Below are 19,126 nucleotides of genomic sequence, written 5' to 3' on the forward strand. Positions count from 1 at the left end.
GGTGCTAGCACCCAGACTTGCCTGGAGGTATAGATACCAAAGTCACCTGGACGTGTGGGACGTGTATCACCTCTAGGAATCAACATGGAGAGGGAACTGAGGCTGAGCAATATCCCGCTCCCCCTTCCCCCATTTTCCAGTGGAAAATTGTTTCTCCAGAGAAGTAACCTTCCACATTCCCTACTTGAGCAGACAGAAGAGCCAGACTTTACTGATTTGCTATTCACAGGATAGCTGGTGGGGACCAGCTGTCAGCTGGGAGACAGCAAATCAGAGTGACTACTAGTGCCTATCATGGCAGATAGGGTTCAGGTAGGTACCACATAGTTGGGGTTTCCTGTGCCAAGCCTGGGCTGCCCCTGTGATGGCCCACATGGAAATTTAAATAATCCCAAGATCATAGGCACACAAACACACTGTCTCCATTTGGACTCTAGGTCCTAAAACCAGGCCAAGTGAGACAGTATATTCCTTTTCCTTTCAGTACCATTAGATATCTTAGTATTGGGTTGGGACCAGCAGTCAGTACTATCCCCCATCCTTCCCTTTTCCACCTTAAAGAGAATCTTATCCAGAAAAGGGGTCATAGTAACTGTTGCCATCCTCAAGTGAGTAGTCCAACTTGCCCAATGGGGAGTGTGGGTGTCAGAGCCTGCATCACTAAGTCCAGGGGAAAGGGTCTGAGAGGAATCGGGGCTTTATTCTTTCACTGAAGTTTGGGTTGAGTTTAGTGATAGGGGAATGGGGATGGAGATCAAGTATAGTACAGGAATTGAGAGAAGGGACAGTAAAGGGACAACTTGCCCCTCTGTAGATTTTACATAAATAGATAACTCCCCAGAAGGCTTGGTGACTATTGAAGTTTCTGTGGTCAGGGAGCCATGTCTAGGGCAGGGGGCTGAGGTGGTGGGGAGGAGGAGGAAGTGTGAAGTGAAATCTCCATCTACATCTGGCTCATTGGAATGGGGTGTGGAGGGAGCAGGAGGAAGGGGGACAAGTCCTGACATGGGGAGGGTAATCTGGGTTACCCTCAGAGGGAGCTGTGGGGAGTGTGCTGAGAGATTGATTTATATGGAAGATGAGTTCATCTGTATACAGCACAAGGGGAGGGCTGTGCCCAACTTCTGGGGGGTCAGAGAGTGCTGACTCAGGGAAACAGCCCCTTTCTGCCTTGGTGCCCCAGGGCTTCTGGCCACCCCCACACTGAGCTTTCATTCTGTCTGACTTCATTTCTCTGGTTGTATCCCTGTCTTTCTCCAAAGGAAAAGACCTTGGAGCAATTTTCCCAGAGAGATGAGAGTGGCCATTCTAGGATGTCCTTCAGTTCAGGTTCCAAAAACACTTCTACCAAAGAGTCAGCCACCTCTGGTCATCTCTGTAAATCCCTAGCTCTGGCCCTTTTTTACAGCTGGCCCTGTGGTTACTTCTCACCACCACCCTCTTACTCTCCTCCAGGGAGCCAGACTTGGCTGTTCCCACTCCAGACAGAAACGTGTCTGGGTTTGTGATGCAAACCCCTCTTCCAGGTGTCTAGACCTCCCATGCTATGGGGTCAATCCCAGGGCCTGAGAAACCAAGGTCAGGGATTTGGGTGAGGGTCTTGCCTCCAGGTCTTGTAGGAAGTGAGAGTGGGAGAGAAATAAGTCAAAAGTCAAGGAGGGAACATTCAATTTTTTTTTTATTTCAAAACTATGAATATTTAAAAATATCAATATTTAAAAGGAAGGCATATACAGGGATAGGTGCAGAGATGTCTCTGTCTAGGAACTAAGCAACCCAACTCAAGAGTGACCAGAGAGGCAAGGATCGTTTTTAAAAAATCATAAACCAGGCAAGGGCAGACTCACCTTTCTAGGGGCAAGGTGAGGAAAGAACGGGGTAGGCAGAGCCTGGTAAGCTGCTCCCCGCTTCTGCCACATGGTCCAGATTCAATCTGAGATTTTGCGTGTCACCCAGGGACAGGCCCTGGCAGGGGTATAAACACTGAATAAGGCCTCATCCTTCCTCTCAAAGAGCTCACATGCAAGGAAGACCAACCAGGTGCAGACCAGATGCACAATTACTTAGCTCATGTCATGTAAAGAGCTTAGTTAGCAGCATCAATGAACACTGTGGAGTCCCCAAAGGGCAGTGGTGGAATTCTTCCTCAGGTCACCCAGCATTATTAGTTAAAAGCCTGAGTTGGCCCTTGAAGGATGCATATGATATGATCAGGAAAAGGGCTGAGCAGCAGAGGGACTGTGGTTTTCTCCGGGCCTGCTGGGTCAGGCCAAATGCATACTTCACACCTTGGCCAGGACTGCCTCAAACCCTTTGCTATGATCATTCTGACTAGTGTGATGAGATAGACAGGTCTCAGGGGAAATACACATCTCTTGGTCTTGTGCCTAATAAACCCCTATGATGAGAGAAAAGGTGGTAACAGCCTCCTTCCACAGGACTATCTGTCCACAAACTGTAGGTTGATGCTCCTCTCAGGTACCAGGACAGTCCGGGTCATGGGTCTGACTGGGGCAGCACCTGGCTCAGGCTGTACCTCAAAGTGGGTCAAGATCTGAAAAGTGAGGAAGAAAGCTATCGTTATGGGAGGAGTCTACAATGGTGGGCTGCTTTGGTCATGGGCATTATTTGTGTTAGAATGGTCAAGGTTGGTAGTGAACTTCTTGGTTAATCAGGATAAGGGACTATGGTAGGGAAATAGATAGTCCAAATACCCTCACTCACTTTCTAGGACTGTAATGAGATTGACATATTTAAAATATTAAGTCTTAAATGTTTTCCTATGCTTGTCAGGAGAAGAGCTCACAGCTTGAGAGGGTTAGGGTCTCTCTGGTCTGGAGAAGGTCTAGATCACTCACCTGGGCCAAAGCCATTTGCAGCTCAAGCTCTGCCAGGCGTCTCCCCATGCAGCTGCGCTTGCCGAAGCCAAAGGGAAGACAGGCAAATGGGTGGGGGGCTGGGCCTTCCCCCAGCCAGCGCGCTGGGCGAAAAGTATTTGGCTCTGGGAACTGGGCAGGGTCCCTTGAAGTGGCATAGTGACACAGAGTGACCAGCGTCTGGTGAGGGAGGAACACAGACTTGTCAATTCGGACCCAGGAATGCAAGGAGAGATATGGAGAAAAGACTATAAGGACTGGGATGAAGGCAGGCTCTAGTAGGTGATGGGGAAATTTTCTGTGGCTGCTTTTGAAATTATTTCTCCACTGCCCCACTATATCCCAGAGAGAAGCATTCAGGCCAAGGGAAGGGTTTGAAGGGCTTATGGAGAGTTGAGAATGGGATCAGGGCCAAGATAGCGAGGGATGGCTTAGCAAAATGGACCCATAGGCTCTACTCACATTTTTGGGGATGATATAATCACCTACACGAATGTCTTTATCTGGAACACGGGAATTTCCAGGTACTACGGGGTACAGTCTGGGTGGCAGAGCACAAGGAGAGACAGGAAGGTGAGGCTGGGCCGTTAGCCTCCCTCTCATGCCAGCAACTTCCAAACCCATTCTTGGCCAGGAGTAGAGTACAATTTTCTCCACTTTCTCCCTGCTCCCATCGACTACCTGCTTTCCCAGCCCTTCCCCAGCATTTTCTCTAGCTCCTTCTCTCCTTCCCCCTCACCTTAGCACTTCCTTGAGGACAGCCTTCAGCAGGGGCAGCTGGGACAGAACAGTGGCTGAGGAGTGGGCATTGGACCCCCTGGCCAAGGCAGCTGTGATCTCAGAGTGGAGAGCCGTCTGGACTTCGGGGTGCCGAGAGAGTTCATATAAAGCCCAGGAGAGCGTGTTGGACACCTGAGAGGATAGGTGAGAGCATTGGAGGCAGTAAGAGCGGAAACCAGCCTAGGGAGCGGAAGAGAAGCTGCCCGCAGCCCAGGAAGTGCTAACCCAGGCGGTTCTAGAGGGCCATAGTGAATCCTCTGCAGCCGGAGTGAGATTGGACAGGCTAAGCTCTGAAAGTGGGCCCACAGCACGGAGGGAGAACGCTACCGTGTCCACTCCGGCCAGCAGCAGCTCCGTCACATTCCCCAGGATGGACGGGGCAGGCAACTCTTCCTGGAACAGGAAGTGGGTCAGGTGCGCCCCCGATTCCATGTCCTCCTCAGGCCTTCCCTGGCTCCTCATGGCTACCTCGGCCTCTCGCCGCTCCACGTGCTTCTGGGCTGCGTGGGGAGAAGGTACAGGGAGGCCTCACTACCCCTGGACGGCTTTCCGTCCTCCCATCCCTGCTTCACCTCTGTGCCTCACCAAATGCAAACATCTGGTCCCAGTCTTGGCAGAGGCGGCCCCAGGGTCCCGGCACCAGGCGGTGCAGCCAGTTGGGCATCGCCATGGTCAACAGCGTGGACACAAACACAGACCCCACTGCCCGGATGAAGGTCTCGGTGTCTGGAGGCACTTCTGTCTCCAGGCAGCCCAGGCGCGAACCCAGCAGCACAGCTGCTATGCCTGGCCGGGAGGGGGCGCTGTCAGGACACGGGCGACCCCACCTCCACCCCACACCCTCCGGGGGGGTACCTCCTAAGCTTGCCGCAACTGTCTTGGTACTCACCTTCTAGTCCAAATTTGTAAAACTCTCCGGCTACATCGCGAACCAGGGCGGGCGACCCAGTACCACGTCCCCGTTGGCGCCGCAGTCGCCGCACCAGGTCAAGGACCACGTCGTCCAGGGTCCTGGCGTAGCGGGCAGCTGCTTGAGGCCGAAGGAGGAGCGGGGCCAGGAGGCTGCGGAGCCTCTGCCATTCTTCGCCTTCCCTGTAGGGGTGCGGAGAGGGGGCGCATCAGGGCAGATGTGTGTGTGTGGAGGCCGTTCGGTGTTGCTGGCTGCGGTTGAGGAGCGTGTTCCGCTCGAGTGACTAGGAGTGGGGTTGCGTCTGCTTTTCATCCCCTTTCCTCCTTACTCATTTCCTGCCCCCAGAGGGGCCTGGATTCCTGGGTAACCTGAGTCACAGAATCTTACATTACATCTGGATCCTGGTACCCTAACCCCGTTTGCCGGCACCCAGGATTCTGCCCTCGAAAGATAAGGACCAAGAGGAGGGGAGTGTGGGGTGCGGGCCGGGCTCTACCTGAGCTTGAGAAACAGACTGGGGTGAAAATCCCTATTTGGCAGAGTCTGGGGGAGACGGCCTCCCCTCCCCCACACCCCCAGACTGTCTCCAGACCCTCCACTGGAGAGGGACGCAGTGGGGCTTCGGGGCTTTGGGCCAGAGAGGACTCACGCCGTGAGCAGTCCGCAAGCCCTCTGGCGCTGGCGCCGGTGCTCAGCCCACGGTGAGAAGCTGCAGCGCTCGGGCCTGGGCCCCTCCTGTCGCAGCAGCTGCTCGATGAGTGTAGGGGCCGCCACGTACACCGTGCGCACCTTCCCGAAGCTGGCCAACCACACAGGACCGAAGCGCGCAGCGCCCTGCACCTGGGAGAATGGGCGCGGCGACACCGGAGACATGGGCAAAGGGACTCCCAGGTTGGCCCGTGCCAACGCCAACCAGGCTTTGGAAGGGGGAGCTCCCAGCTGGTGCATGGACCTAATGCTAAAAAACCCTCCCCCTCTTTCCATCCCTAAAGTTGGAGCGTGACGGGCCAAGTGAAAGAACTTTGCTTAGACATTCAGGACCTCTCTTTGGTCACCTTGGCCTAGCCACGGTGGAAAAATCCCTAAAGGTTCACACGTGGACTCTCCATTTCAGGACGAGAGCCCAAAGGATAGGAGCGCAGGTAGCTTTAAGCCCAATACGCCAAATGCCCGGGGAAGGTCCTGCGCGTTCCTGCCTCCTACCCACTTGTCTGGACCTACCGGGCTTCCAGACTTCGGCACTGCGAGGAGAAGGCGCTTTCTGAATGCACTCCTCTGCTGGGTGTCGGGATGGACTCCGTGCTGCTTGAGCCAAAGCCCCAAGTCCCAACTAGTCTTTCTGTAATTCATGCGCATCCGTCCTCACTGGCCTTCCCTCCTACGATCTGCACTAGTCTGTGTCCCCAGCGCGGGAGTCCCAGGAACAGAGTCCCAATCTACCTGCAGCTCGTGTAGGCGCGACAGCCCTCCCTTGCAGAAAAGTTCGGCCAGAAAACCCGGCGTGGAGGGACCTGGGATGTCTGCCAAGCCCCGAGGCGCTGAGCCGGAGCCTCTGGAGCCCAGTGAGGCGCCCAGCTCAAAAACACAGCGGGCACGATGCAACACCCTGGAGGCGAGCTTGAGGGTCTGGGTCATGGTCTGGTTCGGGGAAATACAGCACTTCCCAGCATCTTGTCTGCGCCCCTATTTAACCCTTGGGGAAGGTAGTGGCGACGCCCCCTCTCCAAACCACTCAGCCAATCCTCTTTCCAGTGGTCCGTGCAGGGATTAGCACCTAGGAACAGTAGGAGGGGCTGAGGCTGCCTGTGCAGCTCCCTTGGGTCTCATGTGGCAATGACCCTCTTGGGAGGGGAGGTCTGCCTCCGTTTCTCCTCCTGGGCTGGTGCCCTAGTCCGGTAACCTGAAGCTCTCTTCCTGGGAAAGGCTATTTAGTGAAACTTAGGTGACCAAGATAGAGTCAGTCCCTGATATTCCCACCACTTCCTCTCGGAGCCAGGCCCCTCAGCCCATTCTCAGGAATTCCCCACCCTCCAGCTCTTCCTGGAAAGGAAGCAAGCGGGGAAGAGGGGAAGAGACACAGCCGTAGCTGTCCTCAGATTCTTGGCTCATCAGGCTGCTCCTTCTCTGTGTGAGCAGAATTTTCTTGCACTATCACATCTCCCCCATCCCCTGTACTGGACACTGGGCAAATGGCAGGTGAGTTAATGGGGTAAAATGGGTTATGGAGTCTTCATCTTTGTTCCTTGAGGATGGGGGTTCTTTTATGTCAGCCAGTCAGCCCAGAAGTTCTGGAATGGAAGGTCAAGATGAAAAAAGAGAGGGTCTCCAACCCCACACCCTCCCTGGGACTCTTCAGGAACAGTTACAATACAGGCAGCATAAATTCCCCAGATCAAGTCTTAGGCAGGGAGAGGCTGGGAGGATATACATGATACACACTCTCCCCTTCCCTGAGAAACAGCAGCATGGGCATGTGCCCACTTATCTGTTAACCCCAGGACTACAAAGTACACAGAAGTGGACAGGTGATTTGAACTTAGCAGGCCATTTAGATGGACAGTGGAGAACTGTATTCCTCACTCCAGCTGAGGCGAGATCCCAGGGGGAGAAGGAAGTGCTAAGGAGGAGCAAGACCCCAACCCTCCCAAATATCCCTACTGGTTCAAGGTCTTCTGACCTTCTCAGTCAGCTTCTTGTACTTCCTGTTGGCAATGGAGGGGCAGGAGAGGAAGAGGCAAGGGTAGCAGTGAAAACCAGGGATCTGCCCTGGGCAGTCCCCCAACTTCTTTGAGAGATTGTTGCCTCAAAGCCCCAGCAGTCTCAGCTGGGAAGGTCCAGGGGGTTGATCTTCTTTCTAGTTCCTGGAAGGAGTCCAGATGAAGCGAGGTAAGCAGTCAGTGACCAGGAGGGGTAGTGTTGGGGGTCACCATCTGGAGGGTGGGATCCTGTATTCTTCGGAAGATGGCGGGGAAATTCTTTCCTCCATTGCGTAGAACTTTCTTTCCCTCCTCAGTTGAGGTGCCCAAATGTCCCACAATAGGGTCTTCACTCTGGGAGAAGGGTCCAATAAGTCCTTGACCACCCCTGGCCCTGAGACTCCCATCCCATCCTCCTGGCACTAAGCTGGGTTCAAAGACTATAACACCAGTCTGGAAAGGGCCTGTATATTCACAATTTCCCTTAGGCCCCCAACTTACCAGCTCCTCCAGAGGCACACGCTCAAATAGGGGGTGCCCTTCAAAATGGGTACACATCCATTCATGTAGCTCCAGCACATCAGTTATAGTATATACCAGCCCCTGCACAGGCAAAATCAGGGGGGCTGTATGCAATTGAGCAGCAAGATGATGGGCTGCATTCCCACTGAATTATTATTTTTTAAATATTTTTATTGATTTCAGAGGGGAAGGGAGAGAGAGAGAGAGAAACATCAATGAGAGAGAATCAGATTAGCTGCCTCTTGCATGCCCCCTACTGGGGATCTAGCCCACAACCCGGGCATGTGCCCTTGACCAGAATCGAACCCGGGACCCTTCAGTCCTCAGGCTGACACTCTATCCACTGAGCCAAATCGGCTGGGGCCCCACTGAATTCTTAGTGGAAGGTCCCTGAATAGGACACTCACCCCACCCTTCCTCCCACTCCCAACTCACCCCAACTCTCAGCACGTAGGCATATTCTGCCAGTAGTGTGGGACTGATGATTCGCCACTTGTGCTTCGTCCGCTTGAAATGTGGGTCAGGGAAGAGGAAGAACATCTTTGTCAGCTGTGAGACAGACATGCACAAACTGGGTTGTGAGAGCCTGACCTCCATGTCCCACCTTTCCACCAGCCTAACCCACCAGGGCCCCTCCCCACCTGGCCCTTGTAGAAGAAGTTAGGAAGGTGTTTCATGGCGTTGCTGCGGAGACAGGCGATGTTCTGGAAGCCACCTCCAGGAGCTGCTCGTAGGGCTCGAATCCGATCCTGTACATAGTCTGAGACCTTTACCCGGATCTCCAGACCCAGAATCAGTGTGTCTGGGAACAGCGGTGACAGTTCCACTGGATACAGAAATAGGAATGGAATCATCAACCTCATACTACAGGAACTTCAAAGGAGTCAGTTCAGGAAAGGAAACCTCAATCTGCAACTACCAATATCCGCAATGGCAAGTGTGGACAGAGAGGTCTATATGGATGGTTTTACACTGGAGTAGAGGGCTGGGGGAGATATTAAAACTGTCACCAGGACTGGAAGTTGGAGAGCCTGGGAAGACATGTATATTTGCAAGTGCTTTAGTGCTTTCACACATTCTCTCATTTAACTCTCTTGGAACTCTGTGGTAAACTGTGAATATGAGGAAACTGAGGATAAGAAATGTCCAAGGTCAGACAGCTAAGAAGAGACAGAACTGGAACTTGAACCAAAGCTTTCTGCCACCAAGTACCATGCTCTTCCTCTTTGTCATGTCATTATCTCTATGGGAAGATGTAAAAATAGAGAAGTGGCTTAGCAAGCACGTATGGGGACAATACAAAGAATACTAGAGGAACTCAAAAACAGGAGAGTGGAGCAGAAGGAATGAGTTCTGGTGAGGGAGGGGGGAGTGATGGAATCCCTGAGAAAGACAGTTCAGGATCACTGGCCACAGTGGCTAATCTCTGACGCTTGTGCTGACCAGCTCACTGACCCGGCACTTGGCAGGTGAAATGGCTCACATAGTGACTGGGGCCAGGGGCCAGGCCAGACAGGACAACCCAAGTTTGAAGAGGCATTTGAGGCAGCCCCCTCCCTTCCCCAGGGCAAAGGCCACAGACCCAGAGTAGAGGGAAGGTGGAGACTTTCCCCACTGATGTCACAGCACTCGTGTCTGGTCCGAAGGGGAAAGGCCAGCTATGGCCCCCACCAAATCTGCTGAGGTGGCAGAACCTAGGCATTGCCTTTCCTTGCCCAGACAGAGTGTTACCTAACAGGCCACCATAGCCACAGCCTATGTCTGCAAATTCCACTTGGGCTTGAGCTCTCTTTTCTTTCTTATCCTTCGGGTCATCGTGGCTCTGATTTTGAGTCGGTGGAGCGAAGAATTCTGGATATAGCTCAGACCAATCCATCTCCTCTGGCTTCACAGGGCTATTGGAGAGAAGACGTGAGAAACGTGAGAGGGCTGGCCATACTATTGCAGCAGTGTCGCTACATGTGCGTGGGTGGATGGGTAAGGATGGGAAGTAGATGGGAGGGTTTCTAAACAATTCTGTAACAGTGGGTCCCGTGGCCTCTAGGAGATACAGTGGAAACCACCCTGTGAATCATAGGCCCATCACGAGGCCCGCCCATCTCCATATCTAGGGGCTGATGACTGGCTGGGCACGAGTTCCCCTTCTCCCAGAGACTGGCTTCCTGGAGGCGCTGGGATCTTACTTTGCTTACGTGCTCTGGGTGAAGAGGATGGAGTAAGATGCAGGCCGGCTGGGTGTTTGTCTTTTTATTAAATCCGACAAAGGAAACCTTACGATGTAAAAGGCATGCTGTCGCCATCACTGACAATTGTCTCAGTGACAATTTCCCGGGCCAGACTAGCACCTCAACCCAGACTCGGCCAGAACGCCACGCCCCCTCCAACCCGCACCCCGCCCACCGCCCACTCTGCCCGGTCCGCCCCCAAGGCTGACGTCACGCAGCCCAGCCTCCGGGGCTACCAGGAACCCTCCCAGCACAACCGCTCTCCGCGGCGGCTTGGGGCCACCCTGAGTGCTCCGCCCCCTCCTGCCCCTGCCCCTGCCCCTGCCCCTGCCCCTGCCCCTGCCCCTGCCCCTGCCCTGCCCCGCCCCGCGCACTCACTAGCGCAGCGTGTGGTCCGCCATGGGGTTGGAGTGAGCGCGCTGCCGATAGTAGCGCTTCTGCGGCTGCGGGGCCTGGGCTCCGGCCGCGCCCCCGGCCTCGGCTCCCGCCATGATCCCCAGCCCGAGTCTCTGCTGAACCCACGTGGAGACCGCGGCCGCGGCGCACGCTGATGACGCAAAGCACGTCCGAGCAGACCCCGCCCCTTAAAGACCCTAGAGCGCGCATTGGACGGGGCGGGGCGGACCGAGGGGATCCGTGCCGCCGGCGCCTCTGCACCTCAAGTCTGTCCCGGGCCGGAGAGGCAGGACCCGCGCCCCGCCTCTTCCCTGGGCCTGCGTCGGCCGGCCCCGGGTGACTACCCCGGCGGCAGGAGGCCGTGCACCCCGCAGGTAAAAGGGGTCTGGGGCCCCCCCTTCCACGGCAGAAGGAATCCTCGCGCCGCCCCCCTGCAAAGGGAACAGTCCTTGGGCCTCGGACCAGACTGCCGGGTCTGACCAGCGTGGTCTGGAGTGAGTCCCGCGGGTGTGGGCTGGGGACCCGAGTGGGAGGGTAGCTCCTCATCCCACGTCCGGGAAGTCCAACTGCAGGGAGGAGGGCAGACTCAGGAGGCGGGGCTCGGGGCCACGGGGCAGCCAGCGTGGGACCTGATGGCGGACCTCCGTCCAGATCCTGCCTCCGAGCCCGAATCGGTGTTCCCGCGGGAGGTCGGGCTCTTCGCCGACTCTTACTCGGAGAAGAGCCGCTTCTGTTTCTGTGGGCACGTGCTGAGCATCACGCAGAACTTCGGGTCCCGCCTCGGGGTGGCCGCGCGCGTGTGGGATGCGGTGAGGAGTGGGCGGCCCCGGGCGCGGGCCCACGGGAGCGCCAGACCCGGACTCGCCCTTTGCCATATGGAGCGATCCCCGCGACGGTCTTTCTTTCTCTTATAGGCTCTGAGCCTGTGCAACTATTTCGAAAATCAAAATGTGGATTTCCGAGACAAGAAGGTGATCGAACTGGGTGCGGGGACCGGCATCGTGGGGATCTTGGCAGCGCTGCAGGGTGCGTGAGCTTTGTGGTCCCGAGAGGGTGGGGGTGGGGGCGGGAATGTGGAGAGATGGACACTTGCTGGATCCTCGGGAGAGGGGAATGGTTTGGGACGCCCCCCCCCCCCCCCCCCCTTTGTTTATACCTGTTTTTGTGTGGAAGGCAGCGCTCATTGACCGGGCAGGCCTTAATAGAAGGGAGTTTTCTACATTTTTTTTCCTTTTTGTGATTTCATGGACAAGACTCCCTTAAAAGCTCCTTGGCTTTGGACATGGTCTTCTGGCAGGATGCATATTTGGGGATATCTAGGGGAAGTAACCTGTTGGTATTAAACCTCATGAGTGCTTTCTGACTTTACTCTGAGGGGTTTAAAAGTTTTTTGTTTTTGTTTTTTAGATTTTTCAGGTTTTGGTTGCTTGGGAGAAAGCTTAAGACTTTCTGAGGGTTAGGGTGTGTTCTGTGGGATGGGGTAGGAATTAGGCACCACAGACTTGAAAAAGGAAAAGGTAAGGAAAACTTTGCTTCACTTTTGTCAAGAACCAAAAACTGCAAAGGGAACAGTCCCTTAATTTATAATATGATAGTCAGGGAAAACCTCACACCAGAAACACTCGTTTAAAAACATTTCTAATGTCATCTCCCTAGAAATGCAGATTAACATTGAGGGAAGTCTTTAAGAGGCAGGCACTCATTCTGTTCATTCAACCAACGTGTATTTGGAGTTCTCTATGTGCCAGGAGTCATGCTAGCTATTGGAATACAAGCAAGACAGGTTTCCTCTCCCCGAGGAGCTCATGGGCTAGCGAGGAGGACAGGGAAGAAGTTACAGTACAAGAACTCTGGTGAGGTATGCACAGGGGCAGTGGACATTCCCTTGTCATGTCTCCCTGGTTTCCAAAGAGAAGCTCTGTTGGACGGGAAAGAGGTGAGCAGCATGAACACAGCAGGCTCAGAAAGCGCTGAAGGAGTGTCAGCAGTAGTTTTCCATGAAGGATGGGTGAATGAGAGATGGGCAGTTATGCTAACAGTGGAGAAAGGCATGTAACATGGTTGGGGACACCTACTTTCACTTGCTCCTAGGCTGGTTTCTTCTCCTTGGACCCTTCTTGAGCTGCCAAGTCAGAAATCTGTCATCTTGTCCCTAATCCTATTCCTTCCATCAGCCATTCCTCTGGGTCATAGGTCCTTAATGCTTACCCAGGTGTCCACTCTTCCACCATCTTTAGTTCAAACTACTGCCATCTCTTCCTTAGATTTTCATTAGAGTTTTTAGGTGGGGAAGTTTGGCGTGCCCAAACTTGATCTAATGACCTTCCCCCACCAAACCTGTTTCTTCCTCAGACTTCTCCATCTCCATGAATCACACCCAGTGGAAAACCTAGACAGCACCTTGGACACATCTCTTTTTCTTACCCCCATATCTATTATTCAAGTCCTATTGATTTTATCTCCTAAAAATCTTTTAAATCTCTTTATTTATTGGGGTGACATAGGTTAATAGGATCTTACATGTCATATTTCCCATTGACACTGACAGCTCCCCAGTCTGTGCCACCACCATTACTTGCCTAGAACTACCACAGTTAGTCAAACTGGTCTTCCTGCTTCAACTCGTTGCTGCCGCCTATACCTCTGCATACTCCACCCAACAGTTAGAGTGATCTTTCCAGAATGTAACTGTTATTACTCCTCCCCACCCCAACACACACACACACACTTCCATCTTTCACTAGCTTCTTGTTGCTTTCAGAATGGGACCACTATGTTTAGATGGCCTCCAAGGTCTGACTTCCCTCTCTAGCCTCTTTCTGTACCTCTCCCTCCCCTTCCTTAAGCCTTGTGCTACCTGTTACCCTTGTGTCAGTTCCTCAAGTCTTTTTTCTTTTTTAAATGGATTTTATTCTTTTTGAAAAAATATTTTTGCCTGATTTTCAGAGAAAGAGGAAGGGAGAGGGCTTTTAAAAATTGAGAGAGAGAGAGAGAGAGAGAGAGAGAGAGAGACACGAAGGGATAGAGAAACATTGATTTGTTGTTCCACTTAGCATTCATTGGTTGATTTTTATTTTTATTTATTTAGTTAGTTATTTTTAATCTTTATTGTTAAAAGTATTACATATGTCCCTTTCCCCCCCCCCCATTGACCTTTCCCTAGCCACTTCTGCCCCCCAGCACATGCCCTCATCCCCATACTCTCTGTGTCCATTGGTTAGGCTTATATGCATGCATACAAGTCCTAGAGAGAATCATTGATCAGCTGCCTTGTGTATGTCCCCCACTGAGGATCAAGCATGTGCCCTGACCAGGAATCGAGCCATGACCTCCTGGTTCATAGGTCGATCTCAACCACTGAGCAATACAGGCTGGGCCATTGGTTGATTTAAAAAATTTTTTTATTTATTGATTTGAGAGAGAGAGAAACATCGATTTGTTGTTCCACCTATTTATCCATTCACCGGTTGATTCTTGTATGTGCTGTGACCAGGGATGGAACCTGCAACCTTGGCATATCAGGATGATGCTCTAACCAACTGAGCTACCAGGCCAGGGCCTCAGGTCTATCTTGATGTTTCCTTCCGTGGAGCCTTCACACAGGCTATGCTCTGTGCCTTAAATCCTTGTGCCAGCTGGTTCATGCATACACATCCTTTAGTGCTCAAGCCTCCTTGACACTGCCACCCCAGGCTAGCTTAGGCTCTCCTAGTGTATACACAAATGTGCTGGCTGGTTTCATTTTAAATTTGTTACTAACCTCAGGTGCATCCTTAAGTGCTACCCAGCTAGCCTATTGCACCTCCCTCGTTCACTTATTCACCTCTCCTAAACATCTGATTCTTACCTTCTTGCCCTTTAAACCTCCAAATGCTTCCTCCCCTGTCTTCACTCTTAGCTGATGACTTTGTTTCCTATCTCTTCTGATTGCTTCTATTTTCTCATAGAAAAAGTCCACATGATCTACTCACCTACCTGTATCTGGGTCTGTATGTGCTACCTTCTCTCCTATAGTGTGTGTACCATGAATGACTGTTATGCTCTTAGCTAAGGTCAAGCTCTCCACTTTTCAGGAGACACCAAACCTTCTCATCTATTCCAAGATATTGTTCCAGTAAACACTTCTCCATCCACATCTCTCATGAATTATCAGATTTTCCTTCTCTCTGGTTCATTCTCTCTCTCTCTCTCTCTCTCTCTCTCTCGCTCTCTCTCTCTCTGTATGTTTGTGTGTGTTAATGTACAAAATATATTGTGATTTCTCCTATTTCAGAAAAACTCTAGATTCTACATACCCCTCCAGGCACTACCCCATTTCTCTTCTATAACAAAATTCCTCAAGAATTAACATTCCCTGTCTGTAGTTCCCCTCTTGCTATTATTTCCTCAGCCCATTTTGAGACACCCCCTCCGAGCCCCATCCATCCCAGCTGTGAGCTTCATTCCCAACTCCATGCAGTTAAACACAGGAGTCAGTTATGAGCCCACCTTTCTTAACTTTGCAGGATTTGACTCTTCTTCCTCCTTGAAGCACTTCCTTTGGTTTCCAGGGCACCACTCTTCTAGTTTCTGCCCACCTCACTGGTATTCTTTTCCATTCTCTTTTGTTGGTTCCTTTTCAACTGATAATTTGAGTGTCCCAGGGCTCAGGAGAAGTGCTGTGAGCCCTTCCCTGTTCTGCCTGCTCTCACTCGCAAGCAATCCTATCATGTCATGGCTTTAAATACCCTTTCTATGCTGATGACTCTCTGGCCCATTTCTACCTTGTTCAGACTTGTTTGTGTAATCTCCTCTCCTGGGATATCATGTGCTTGTCTGATGGACATCTTAAATTTAATGTGTCCAGAAACAGACTCATGATCTTCCTGCCCAATCCTGCTCCTCCTGCAATCTTCCTCATCTAAATGAATGGCAGTTCAGTCTTCTAGTTGGTCAGGCTAAACATCTTAGTGCCAGGCTCAATTTCTCTCTCTCTCTCTCTCTCTCTCTCTCTCTCTCTCTCATTTCATATCTAATCTGTCAGCAAATTCTGTTGACTACCTTTAAAATATATTCAGGATACGACCACTTGTTAGACATTGCTACTGCCCTGGTTCAAACCATGATCATCATTGCATCTGACCTTGCCACTCTGCTGTCTTTTCTCACCCCAGCAGCCAGAGTAATCCTTTAAAAGCATAACTCACTGTATTTCCTTCTTCCATTTAAAATTATCCAGTAGCCTCCTATCTCAGCCAGAGTGAAAGCCAAATTTCTTACAGTCTCCTGAAAAGGCCCTGTTTAGAATCCGGCCCCCACTTTTTTCTCCCTCACTTACTCTGCTCCAGCCACTGGCCTTCCTGCTGCTCCTCAGGCCTGCCAGGCACCTCCTGCCTCAAGGTCTTTGCACTCTGTGGTCCCTCATTTGGTACATTTTAGCCTGAGATCCATGTGGTTTGCTCCGTCACTTCCATCTTTCTTTGCCCAAATGCATCTCTTCAGTAAGACTTTCCCTAACCATCCCGTTGAAAACTACATTCCCTGCCTGTCCCGCAAGCAGTTCTTATTCTCCTCCCCTGCTTGATGCACCCTTCACCGCAGCACTCACTACTATCTCAGGTGCAGTGTATTTTATGTTTTGTTTGTTGTCTATTTCTTGCCACTAGACTGTAAGCTCCATCAGTGGGATTCTTGATTGGTTTACTGCTGTGTTTGCAGCACCTGGCATACAGGCACATAATCAACATAAATGAATGAATGAATTCTTAATACTTGCTGTTTCTATAATGGTCATCATGGTTATGATTAAAGAGTCTTGCAGTACTTAGTGTGTCTCTACCTCTAGGAAGACTGAGGTTTTGTCTTGCTCACCGCTGTAGCCCCAGAACTTAGATGCTCAATGCATATATTTATTGCATGAATGAAGCTTTCTGAGATGCTAGTTTGATTATCTGCACCCCACTACTTCTATATTTAAAACCTATTGCGCTGCCCTGGCTGGTTTGGCTCAGTGGATAGAGTGTCGGCCTACAGACTGAAGGGTCCCGAGTTCGATTCCGGACAAGGGCACATGCCTGGGTTTCGGACTTGATCTTCAGTAGGGGGCATGCAGGAGGCAGCTGATCAGTGATGCGGACTTGATCTTCAGTAGGGGGCATGCAGTGATTCTCATCATTGATGTTTATGTCTCTCTCCCTCTCCCTTCCTCTCTGAAATTAATAAAAATATATATTTTTAAAAACAACAAAAAACCTATTGCCCTTAGGATCAAGCCTGAATCTCCTTAGCATGTCACCATTTTTCCCTTTACTCTCATGTCTTGACACTTTTCTCCTCCCTTCCACATTATCTAAGATCCAGCCTTCCTTGAATACTCCATGCTCTCACCACCAGGCCTTTGTACTCTTAGTTCCCTGTGTGGAAAGCTCCACCTGACTTGTCCTTTAAGGCTCACTGAGGGCACGTCTTCTGGGAAGCTTTCCAGGCCTCTGCAGCTGGTCCGAGGCAGTAGGGGGTGGGTGCATAGCCCATCTCTAGCTTAGTGCTGCCCAGGCTTCTGCTGACATATGACTGTTGTGTTTTGAGCAGAGAGGTTGAAGATTAGCTCAGAGAGAATGTTGATGTTGTAGAATGTAGAGTAATGAGAATGGCGGTGGGTAAGGTGGAGGTTAGTGCAACTGAAGCCAAAGAGTGGACTTCGACAGTCAAGACATTGTCCTCCAGGCTCTGAGGCCTCTGGACCTTCTGGGCAGGAGCCGAGACCCCTTTGTTGGTCCCTCTGACTTTCATTTCTCCTCCTTCCTCTCTCTCTCAGGGGGGGATGTTACCATCACTGACCTGCCCCTGGCCCTAGAACAGATCCAGGGCAACGTCCAGGCCAACGTGCCAGCTGGAGGCCGGGCCCAGGTCCGCGCTTTGTCCTGGGGGATTGACCAGCATGTCTTCCCTGGCGACTATGACCTGGTGCTGGGGGCTGATATTGTGTATCTGGAGTCCACCTTCCCACTGCTGCTGGGGACACTCCAACACCTGTGCGGGCCCCATGGCACCATCTATCTGGCCTCCAAGATGAGAGAGGAGCATGGGACAGAGAGCTTCTTTCAGTACCTCCTGCCCCAGCATTTCCAACTGGAGCTGGCCCAGCGGGATGAGGATGAGAATGTCAACATCTATAGGGCCAGGCACAGGGAACGAAGACCTGTTTGATGTCATCCTTCTGCTTCTCCGGACCCCTTGTCCTAATGAAGGAACTGCCATATCTCCAAAGCCAGAAACAAGGACCAAAAAGGACGGATTTCCCTTGCCTCTCTCTCTCCTCCTTCCCTCTTAGTTTCCCCAGGTACTCTTGGGCAGGTACAGGGAGGTGCCTGCTGGCTACGAATCCTAGAGCCCTAGCAGCGCTGTATTAGAGCACAGAGGACGTTCCTAGCTCTTGTTCTCAGCAAAGGATGGTGATGGGAGGGTATCCAGGGTTTTTAGGGGAAGGGGAGGTAAATGAGATGTGAGAACAGTGGCTGCAGAGAGACGGTCACTGATCACGTCCAGTCCTGCTATTGTCTTTTTATACAGAATATATGTATTTGGCCAGATTCTACTGGAATTTTTTTTTTTAAGGGAAAGAAACACGAGCATTAAAGATCTCTTCTACATCCAAAGAACTCAGGCTTTTGTTGGGGTGCGGGGAAGTAAGAAGCCTCAGACCACCCACTTCTTGCTTCTAGAGATAGTCTGGTGGGACCATGGCTCTAACTGGGTCAGGTCCTCCCAGGCCTGAAGCTGGGGGTAGGAAGCAGAGCTGTCCTTTGGCCTGTACCTTCTTCATTCTTTTTTGGAGTCGGGGTCCTGATCGCTAAGTACTTGGTTCTTCTCTTTATTTTTCTTTAGGTGTCTAAACCCTGTCAGTCCTTCCTTCCTAATGTGTTTTGCCTTCATCTCTTTTCTCTTCCCACTGTGGTAACTCTGACTGGGGCTATCCTTACTCCTTGGGCCACATATCACTTCCTCTGGCCTCCTGGCCTCCAACTTTCCCAAAAGCATCCCTGATTTGCTTCTGCTGCTGCCTACAGAAGCAAGAGTAAGCTCCTTTGCTTGGTACTCAGTCTATCCTAGTTACCTCTGTAATCCCAAATCACCCTCTACTTCATTTCCTGCTTGTTTCCAAATGTATTGCAACCTCGGGCCAAAAGTCTTCTCTTTGTTCCCTAAATCCACACCAAGCTTCCCTGACTTCTTTCTTCATTCTCTTTGATGATTCCTTCCCTGGAAGGGCTATTTCTATCGGTCAAAATCTTCACTACTCTTAGCCTCTATCCTGAAAAAAAGCTTTTCCTGAGCCCTCTGTTGGGATGTGATTTCTTTCTCCTTTGACACCCTTTAACTGTTCATCTTATGAGACTTACCTTGTCTTGGGTGGTCATGTGTCTGCTCCCTATTTTCTCACCGTTAGATTGCGTGGGAGGGTAGGGCTGTAGTTTATTACTCTAATTCCCTGAAGCCTAGCATAGTTCCTGGAACACTTATGTTTATTTAGTGTTCAATAAATATTTTGCTCATTCAACAAATATTTATTGAGTTTGTTGAAGGGACCATGCCCCTACCATTCCCAGGTGACCTCTGGCAAATTTCTAAACCCACCCACCTACCTCACAATTTTGTCTTGATTCATAAATGGATACTGAATATGAAAGAGCATTGGAAATAAAGAAACAAAGTGTTACCACATGTCTTGTATTGTTACTTTGT

At 51.4% G+C, this 19,126-nt stretch overlaps 3 protein-coding genes across 9 annotated transcripts; 1 reads left to right on the top strand and 2 right to left on the bottom strand.

Annotated features, from left to right (window-relative positions):
- Positions 1-1,660: 1,660 nt before the first annotated feature.
- Positions 1,661-6,246, bottom strand: LOC102262846 (25-hydroxyvitamin D-1 alpha hydroxylase, mitochondrial). 4 transcript variants are annotated; one of them, XM_005879052.2, is made up of 9 exons: positions 6,007-6,246; positions 5,216-5,406; positions 4,546-4,748; positions 4,242-4,442; positions 3,984-4,156; positions 3,616-3,788; positions 3,339-3,417; positions 2,859-3,056; positions 1,661-2,554 (listed from the first exon to the last, which is right to left on the bottom strand). In XM_005879052.2, the coding sequence occupies exons 1-9, from the start codon at positions 6,199-6,201 to the stop codon at positions 2,441-2,443; spliced, it is 1,527 nt and encodes a 508-aa protein (XP_005879114.1). In that variant the 5' UTR covers positions 6,202-6,246; the 3' UTR covers positions 1,661-2,440. The 4 variants fall into 4 exon arrangements, with proteins under 4 accessions (XP_005879114.1, XP_005879116.1, XP_005879117.1 ...); XM_005879054.2 differs by lacking the exon at positions 6,007-6,246 and adding an exon at positions 5,788-6,001; XM_005879055.2 differs by lacking the exons at positions 4,242-4,442; positions 6,007-6,246 and having other exon boundaries at positions 5,216-5,879.
- An 849-nt stretch (positions 6,247-7,095) lies between these two features.
- METTL1 (methyltransferase like 1) lies at positions 7,096-10,647 on the bottom strand. Of its 4 annotated transcripts, XM_014550064.1 has the most exons (7): positions 10,388-10,477; positions 9,968-10,054; positions 9,516-9,679; positions 8,426-8,610; positions 8,220-8,333; positions 7,764-7,865; positions 7,096-7,616 (listed from the first exon to the last, which is right to left on the bottom strand). In XM_014550064.1, exons 3-7 carry the CDS (start codon positions 9,658-9,660, stop codon positions 7,461-7,463), a joined length of 702 nt encoding a protein of 233 aa, XP_014405550.1. In that variant the 5' UTR covers positions 9,661-9,679; positions 9,968-10,054; positions 10,388-10,477; the 3' UTR covers positions 7,096-7,460. The 4 variants fall into 4 exon arrangements, with proteins under 4 accessions (XP_014405550.1, XP_005879112.1, XP_014405551.1 ...); XM_005879050.2 differs by lacking the exon at positions 9,968-10,054 and having other exon boundaries at positions 10,388-10,647; XM_014550065.1 differs by lacking the exon at positions 10,388-10,477 and having other exon boundaries at positions 9,977-10,158.
- Positions 10,648-11,033: 386 nt separating this feature from the next.
- METTL21B (methyltransferase like 21B) lies at positions 11,034-19,105 on the top strand. The gene is made up of 3 exons (XM_005879049.2): positions 11,034-11,214; positions 11,320-11,431; positions 17,199-19,105. The coding sequence occupies exons 1-3, from the start codon at positions 11,038-11,040 to the stop codon at positions 17,588-17,590; spliced, it is 681 nt and encodes a 226-aa protein (XP_005879111.1). The 5' UTR covers positions 11,034-11,037; the 3' UTR covers positions 17,591-19,105.
- The last annotated feature ends 21 nt before the right edge of the window (positions 19,106-19,126 follow it).

Source organism: Myotis brandtii, unplaced genomic scaffold (assembly GCF_000412655.1).
Source record: "Myotis brandtii unplaced genomic scaffold, ASM41265v1 scaffold581, whole genome shotgun sequence".
NCBI lineage: Eukaryota > Metazoa > Chordata > Mammalia > Chiroptera > Vespertilionidae > Myotis > Myotis brandtii.

What these genes read in the sequence shown, in the direction of transcription:
- METTL1 (XM_005879050.2), bottom strand. Translation starts at nt 10,500, where the DNA reads ATGGCGGGAGCCGAGGCCGGGGGCGCGGCCGGAGCCCAGGCCCCGCAG. An exon ending in TGGCTATGGTGGCCTGTTAG is followed by an intron (nt 8,611 to 9,515) that starts GTAACACTCTGT and finishes TTCTGTATCCAG; the next exon opens with TGGAACTGTCACCGCTGTTC. An exon ending in CCTACGTGCTGAGAGTTGGG is followed by an intron (nt 7,866 to 8,219) that starts GTGAGTTGGGAG and finishes TTGCCTGTGCAG; the next exon opens with GGGCTGGTATATACTATAAC.
- METTL21B (XM_005879049.2), top strand. Translation starts at nt 11,038, where the DNA reads ATGGCGGACCTCCGTCCAGATCCTGCCTCCGAGCCCGAATCGGTGTTC. An exon ending in CCGCGCGCGTGTGGGATGCG is followed by an intron (nt 11,215 to 11,319) that starts GTGAGGAGTGGG and finishes TTTCTCTTATAG; the next exon opens with GCTCTGAGCCTGTGCAACTA. An exon ending in GATCTTGGCAGCGCTGCAGG is followed by an intron (nt 11,432 to 17,198) that starts GTGCGTGAGCTT and finishes TCTCTCTCTCAG; the next exon opens with GGGGGGATGTTACCATCACT.
- LOC102262846 (XM_005879052.2), bottom strand. Translation starts at nt 6,201, where the DNA reads ATGACCCAGACCCTCAAGCTCGCCTCCAGGGTGTTGCATCGTGCCCGC. An exon ending in TGCTGGCCGGAGTGGACACG is followed by an intron (nt 3,789 to 3,983) that starts GTAGCGTTCTCC and finishes CTATCCTCTCAG; the next exon opens with GTGTCCAACACGCTCTCCTG. An exon ending in TGCAAATGGCTTTGGCCCAG is followed by an intron (nt 2,555 to 2,858) that starts GTGAGTGATCTA and finishes CTCACTTTTCAG; the next exon opens with ATCTTGACCCACTTTGAGGT.